At 33.1% G+C, this 7,736-nt stretch overlaps 1 protein-coding gene across 1 annotated transcript; it reads right to left on the bottom strand.

The window, feature by feature from the left end:
- Positions 1-218: 218 nt before the first annotated feature.
- LOC143561517 (protein MODIFYING WALL LIGNIN-1-like) lies at positions 219-1,476 on the bottom strand. The gene is made up of 3 exons (XM_077049582.1): positions 1,366-1,476; positions 1,091-1,281; positions 219-552 (listed from the first exon to the last, which is right to left on the bottom strand). The coding sequence occupies exons 1-3, from the start codon at positions 1,459-1,461 to the stop codon at positions 234-236; spliced, it is 606 nt and encodes a 201-aa protein (XP_076905697.1). The 5' UTR covers positions 1,462-1,476; the 3' UTR covers positions 219-233.
- Between the last annotated feature and the right edge of the window lie 6,260 nt (positions 1,477-7,736).

The following is a 7,736-nucleotide window of genomic DNA, read 5'->3' as shown; positions in this document are numbered from 1 at the left end:
TGCAACACGTATTCGACTAAATCTTCGTTGAGAAAATAACTTATTTAAACAATTGATATAATCATTTTATTATTACACTGTTTACACATACCATATCATGAAATAGTACTGAAAATGAAACAAGAAATTACAAAGTCAAACAACAAAGAAAACAAGACTTACAATATGAACCACACAATTATAATTCCATTCAGATACTAGTGTAAAATGTCCCATATATCTTATTACTTTGACTATTGTTGTGGAGGGTATTGCTGAGGAGGGTACTGCTGAGGAGGGAATGGCACAGGATTCTTCTCTGGATCAACATTAGCCGTACCCATCGGGATGGCAACCACAGGATATGCGTTAGTTTGCGATGGCGGAGCTAATGTAATATAAGCAGCAATACCAAAAACCGCACTTAAGAGAGCTAAAATAGCTCCTGCTGCAAAGATTCCAGGCTTCACAACATAACATGCAATATACCCATATGCATCCACCTCTCCACCTTGTCTATTATTTAATCCTGCAGCTGTCAATAGTAGAATTACTGCTATAACTGAAGCTACCCTGGATATCCAACATTTAACCAGTTATTATTATTATATAGTTACTAGCGGTATGTTTGGCAAAACTAGCCGGTGGCTGTTAGCTGGAAGCTGGTGGCTTGTATCTATAGTTTTTTAGATATATTTAGGTGTTTGGTAGAGTAACTGGAGCTTTTAATAAAACTAGTTGGGCGCCCGCGCGGTGCGGCCGAGTACGCGCGAAACCTGACATCAACCGCATAATCAGTGTCGGTATGTGATTCACTTGATAAAAGTTGATAAGAGTTGATAAGAGTTCAAGTACCAAACTTGTAAATTCAATTGTAAAAGCTTCTAGCTGTTCTAAAACGCTGCTACTAGTAGCGTTTAAACATGGAGCTTTTTCTTCAAAGTTAAAAGCTTGAAGCTTCTTCCACCAAACAAATCTTTTCATTGAATATGAGTTTTTTCTTAAAAGCTTGAAGCTAGAAGCTCCTAAAAGCTCCTAAATGCTCTTTGCCAAACATACCCTAGGTTAAATATTGTCATAAAAATAACTAAAAACAAGATCAAAGTCTTACCATGAGAGTACAAAAAGTAGTTTGGAAATCGGAGTCGAATTAGGGTCAGTTCGACAACAACCAGCTCCTCCAAATGAAACACTTATGTAAATCCGTGTAATGATCGTGAACACGGCTGACACGATTCCAAGTGCGAGAGCCGGACTACTTGGATAAACACACGAATCATCATAAATAAAAACATCAGAAGCCTGCACATATATATAATATCATTATAAAGGTCAAAAACATTTCTTATAGTCTAGTTAAACAAACTTATTAATTTCAGTTGTTACCTTAACTCTTGTCGCCTCCCCAGCGAATCCGGTGGCAGCGGATATTACTCCAAGCACCGCTGCAATTGCGCAGAAGCCCAACACTTTGTTCTCCATTTTTGTGAGGTGTGTGAATATTATGGCTGAAAACGTAAGTATATATAGAAGGATGAGACGTTCAAGTTAGTCGTAGACTTTGACTTAAAATATGCAAATTGATACTAAAGAACAAAATTGTATATAAGGTTTACTTTGATGCGTCGACTAATTAAAGTCGTCGCCAACGATTTCTGAGAGTAACATGACATATTATACATTCATATTGTATGAATCTTTTTCTTTGATTCTGTCTTGCCATTCTTCCGTTGAAATTTTTTATATATAATTAGTTTTTTGAAAGTTTGTATAGTAATATTTGTGTTTATTTTTCAAACAAATGTTTACGTACGTTTTGCAAGTTTATAATTTAAATATCATATTAGCATTTAATTTGATGAGTAAAACTTAATTATTTAATTACTTGTAATTGTTGTTCTCACACTTTTGATATATCTCTAATTAATAAGTGTTCGCGGACGGATAATATTCTCCAATAACTCCGAATAGTCTCATTATAGCTGTCGTCGGTAAGTGTTGGTTTAATCCTGGTCAACATTTTCGTTGATAATTAGTATGTATAGTTATCGATAAATTATAGAAAGTGACATTCTAATCTCATATTATTTTATATATATATATATATATATATATATTACTAGGTTTTTTCAGAGATCCCTTGGTATATACTTATACAGGCCCGGCCTGTGGGTCAGCAAAGTGAAGATAGGGTTTTAAGTTCACACTTAATTAAGGTTTTTCAATAAAAAAAACCCAAAAAAAACATTATATATGGATATATACTTAAGCGGCATACTAGAAACATAAATAGTTACCGGTTTTGTGGTAAACCTATGTGTTGCTTAGTTGTAGGCCCTAGTTCAAGATTGGTTATTAACAATATTTTTTGGTTTATAACACAATTGTCTTAAAAGGACAACTTTAGGCCTCCAAAATCGTTGAGTCGGCCCTGCATATAGATATACTCTTTTCTCTAATACTTGTGGACACCCAATTCCATTTAAACATGCCCGTTGGAGATGCAATTATGAGAAATTTATTCACTTGATATGTATTTCAATGAACTTGAATCATCAATTCATCATACACCACGTACTAACCTCACACTTATTCAAAGTTAAATAATTTGCTAATTTGTATTTTTTTTTTCTTTGCAATCATAGCATGTATAATGTATTCCATTGCAAAATGTAGATACCTAAGTGTGAACTTATTGACATGTGGTTGGGTGTGGTACCATCTTAAAGTACGCTTCATGTATCGGTTGTTTTAGCATTCGAATTATCAAGGGATTTATTTAACCAGCATGTGGTATTGTACCTTGGTGATATTGTTCATGATGAGAGAGATTAAAGACCAGAGGTTGAAGAGGATGAACCTAGACGAAGCAAATGCATGACCAAGGATTAATACCTACCATCAAGTGATTACCTCTTCAAAAAGATCTCAATGGAAAGAAGAATGAAATTGTTTATATCTTGCAGAATCATTACTTAGGAGTTGGTTGATCTTCCATCGGGTTACAAACCCCTTCGACATCATTAAACCAATGGGTTATAAGTGGGATCATTTTAAATATAAAGTTTTATTTAAGGCAAACATTAGTGGGGCCTTAAAGGCACAAAGAACCCTAACTTCGCACACGAGCGCACTTGGCATTCTAAGGTGCGACTAATGCGGGTTGGACGAGCATTGGAACTGTTGACGTGCAAATTAACTAGTTGGTTGCTCAACAGTCGCTCCCACTACTATTTTTTTCTAAGTAGTTGCTCAACAGCAATTGTTTCCACTGCTCAGACGTTTGGGTAGCAATTAGTCCGTTACGTCCTCGGCAATTGTCTTGAGAAGTTGTTTCCAGTACTCGATTATTCTTGGCACTTACAGTTCTAGCTTCCATTGTTGTTTTGTTAAGAAAGACAATTCTAGTCAAATAAAGTAGCATTTAAAGAGAATAATGAGCATTGTAGACGTTCAATGCCATTAATTTTTTAATTAATTCTTGATAGAGGTATTTCAACTTGTTTTTACTATAAATACCAAGGGTGATGTATATTAGAAAATATTTATTTATTTTTCTGTTTTAGCTTGAACACTTGTGTGATATGTATCTTTTTGTTCACCGCTATGCGATGTGGTTCCTTAAAACATTACTTTTGTATAGTGTCATAACAACACAAATTAAAATATAGCCTTTCTAAAACCTTGAAAAAGAATTGCATCCAAGGAAGTGAGTTGAACTAGTAATTTGATTGATGTTAAGTTTTAACATTTCATGCTTCGGTCATGCATATTTTAATCCTTCATCCAGGGAGTTATTTTTCTTCTTACCTCAAAAAGTGTTTGGTGAAGAGTGGTTGCAGCAAAGAGTAGATAAAGTAGAAGAACAAAATGTAGAAAAGTTCTCATTGAAAAGTTCTCTATACGATAGTTACAAATGAAGATGATGACGTGTGAGGACGATGATGGGGTATTTTTATAAGGGAAAATTCCTAAAATTTTCTATTAATAGATAAAGATTTCATTTTTGTCCTATAAATAAAAACTTTCAGAAATGTCCATATAAGCACGTCTTAGACAACATGTTTAGTCTAAACGCGTCTTTCACGACATGTTTGGCCTCAACACGTCTTTCACGACCTGCTAACCTCCAACGCATCTGTCACGATGCATTTAGCCTCTTTTGTTTTTGTTTTTTTAATATTAAATTATTAGAACTAATTTTACTCATATTTGGTTTTTCTTTTATAACTTTTAATCATTATCATCGTACTCAGTATATCCCATCAATAGCAAGCTATGGTAGGGTCTGAGAAGGGTAAGATTAGGGGTGGCAATCTTGACCCAAACCATTTCAAATGGGTCAATTTGAATTGTTTTAAAAATTAAATGGGTTGGTTTGGGTCAAGGATTTTAACTAAATGGGTCAAAATGGGTCATTTGAAATTTCATCTTGTAATTTTCGGGTCAAATTAGGTCGCCATATTCAAATAAATGGGTCGATGTGGGTTAGTGTCCTACGGAAATGTGGTAGGTTTCGGATCAGAACGGGTTTCGGCACGGGAAAGGTTTCGGCACGAAACGAGTTTGAGATTGGAACGGGTCCGGTTCTAGTTTCAAGCCAACATGAGTTTTCACACATGACGGGTTGGGTTTTGGTTTCTTTTTGGTCGATTCCGGACTCGTTTTTGGTTTTTTGTTTCGTTTGTGTCCGTTTTTTTTTTGTTTCGTTTTTGTTCGGTTTAAGTTTTTTTAGTTTCGTTGTGATCGATTTTTTGATTTCAACTGATTTGGTTCGGTTTTGGGTTTTTGTTTCATTTCCGTCAACTTTCTCGGTTTCTCTTTTTTTTTTAATGGAACGAGGGCAACGTAGAAAACATTTTGGTTTTTTTACTTTTTTTTGTTTTTAATTTATATTTTGAGTTATGTTTTTTTATTATTATTTTTGAATATTTTTTTGAGGGGTTTTTGTTCTTAATAGGAAACCCCTTACAAAAAAATTCAAAAAAAAATAATAAAAAAATCATAACTCAAAATATAAATAAAAAACAAAAAATCTAAAAGAATTAAAATGTTTTCGCCGCTATTCTCGTTAAAAAAACACCGTTTTGACTAATTCCGACCCTAACTTATTATGACCCAAACCAAAACAACTCTTTTTTAGTTGACCCATTCTGACCCAAACCCATTTTGACCCATGACTCGTTCGACCCAACCCAACCCAACCCATCCCATTTGCCACCTCTAGATAAGATGTAAACAGCCTTACCTCAACCTCGTAGAAATAGAGAGGCTGCTTCTGGTGAGACCCCACGGCTCGATAGTAGTTTTGCATCAAGCCTTGGACATAAGGCACATAACACTTAACCATCGGCACACCGATCGATAAGTGCATGTACCATTGTCTTTCGGCTATCAACGCTACTACATGATGCCTGATTAACCTTCCGCCACCTTTTAACGTTATTTTCACGAGATTAGTAAAATAGCGTCAAAGTTAATGCAATTTCACTTTTGCCCACCCGAGGGTCCACACATATATACATTATATGCGCGCACCGCAAGCAGAACGTTTTATAACTTTTAATATATAGTTATATATAATTTCAAGTATTCCAATGAGACATGCTTATTTTTTATCTGCATGTTGTCATAATTTTTACTCAAAACCGAGTCGTGTGAAATTTATATCAAAATGTTCAATAAATATTTAATAAAATTTGACCAAGCCCGGTTTTAAGTAAATCAATAGTATATTTGGAACTTCATAAAACTTTATACATTAAAAATTATTAAAAAGACAAATATTAATAAAATTATTTATAATAATGTAATTTTAAGAAAACAAAATAAGCAACTACGAGGCCAAACATGTTGTGAAAGAGGCTTTTGAGGCTAACAGGTCATGAAAGACGTGTTGATATCAAACATGTCGTAAAAGATGCGTTAAGACCAAACATGTCGTCAAATACGTGTTTACATGAGTCATTTCTAAAAACTTTTATTTATGATAATAAAAATAAATCTCTCTCCTTTAATACCGCATTTTAAGAATTTTGCCTTTATATAATTAAACCATATGGTCTAATGTAGGTGTCAATGCCACCGCATTGAAATTAATTAATAATTTAATGTAAGTCAGTACTTTGGTATTTTTTTTATTTAAAAAATTTCTAGATTTTTATTTTCCAAATTCACACCTAATTAATATAGTGAAATCCAAGAGCAACCACCCAAACAATTAATATTAACGAGTGTTAAGACCCGTGCGTTGTTACGGGATCGTTAAACCAAACAAAAATTAAACATAAAAATATTGAGTCGCGCAAACACGTTAACTAACAAAAATTAGACCGAAACATAACACATAAAATAATTACTAAGTCGAAACAGTAAACAACAAAAAATATAGAAAATAATAAATAAGTCAAAATGATAAAGTAACATAAGACATGAGTTTGAAACTTTGAAAAAAATAACTTTAAAAAATGTAATAGTAATTGATATTTACATTTTTCTAGGTAAATTTAAACAAAAATCTAAAGAAAATCATAAATTTTAAAAACAATAATAAGGTAGTTTAGTAAGCGACACTCATATATTAAATGTTATGTGAACCCTCGCAAAATAGATCAAACCATCTCCTTATATTTTTTTACTTTTTTATTGTTTGGTGAATGGTGATTGATGACGTTATCCTTTTTTTCTTTTGCATGATACATGTTAATAACATGGTGCATATATAAGTTGTATATGATGCGAAAGAAATTGTACATTTCATGAATAGTGATTTTAGTGAGTGATGAAGATTTTGGTTTTTAATATATATTTATAATGGTTAAAACATGGAAGAAGCGATCTATGGTGAAGTCCAGATTTGCTGAACCATTATTGTTGTAAGAGCGCGTATTCTCAACCGATCATCTCTCCCTATCTCTACAATTACACTAAAAAAACACTACATTTCTTTCTTCTGTTTAATTAAATAATATTTTTGTACTTTAATTATTACAGTTTTATCTCTCCACCCTATAATTTGCAAAAAATCATTACTTTTTCTCTCTCCACCATATAATTTACACTCACAACCACTTAAAACCCCACCCTATAATTTATAACTCCTCTCACAAAATTTTGGGGAACCGAATGAGAATGTTCTTACTTTTTTTTCTTCTTGTTCTATGTAATTCTTTGGGCCTTTTGTTTTCAGTTCCAGCAATGGGCTGATTCTTGGGCCTGTGTTTTAATAATATTTAGTCGTTCAGATAAAATCATAAAATAGAATAATAGATATCGTAAATTTTCGGTTTGGATTTAGTTGTTTAAATTGAGTATGTGTTTAGATTTTTAACAATCTTTTAGAGTTACTACAATTGAAATAGGAATCTGCTAAAGGTTAAAATTTTTGGAAAGGGCCCAATTTTATAGTTAGCCTTTACCCTTAAAATACACTGAGCCACCCCTATTTCGTATGAACGAAAACAAATGAAGCCGAATGTCTCAATGAAAGCATCTTTTATCTCTTGGTATGGGGAAAACTTGCCCTCGTCCCACCTTCTAGAACCTTACCGTATGAGTGGGATTTTACCGGTGCACTTGCTTGTTTGCAAATCGTCATAAACCACCCAACATATATTCATATATTACGTCACAATAAAAGAATGCATACAACATGAAAAACATAAACAACATCAACACCTATATTTTTCTTCATTATCTTTCATCTTGATAGGGTTCTGATAGGATCTCATTTACATTTCAATGACCCTTTACGTATG

Source organism: Bidens hawaiensis, unplaced genomic scaffold (genome assembly GCF_021521415.1).
Source record: "Bidens hawaiensis isolate Kalapana, Puna unplaced genomic scaffold, B.hawaiensis_p1.1 tig00020696_1, whole genome shotgun sequence".
NCBI classification, from domain to species: Eukaryota; Viridiplantae; Streptophyta; class Magnoliopsida; order Asterales; family Asteraceae; genus Bidens; species Bidens hawaiensis.
This window is presented reverse-complemented; position numbering and strand designations above follow the sequence as displayed.

Excerpts from the sequence above, each read along its gene's own strand:
- LOC143561517 (XM_077049582.1), bottom strand. The coding sequence starts at position 1,461 with ATGGAGAACAAAGTGTTGGGCTTCTGCGCAATTGCAGCGGTGCTTGGA. Across the intron at positions 1,282-1,365 it reads GGGAGGCGACAAGAGTTAAG|GCTTCTGATGTTTTTATTTA; the intron begins GTAACAACTGAA and ends ATATATGTGCAG. Across the intron at positions 553-1,090 it reads CTACTTTTTGTACTCTCATG|GGTAGCTTCAGTTATAGCAG; the intron begins GTAAGACTTTGA and ends TTGGATATCCAG.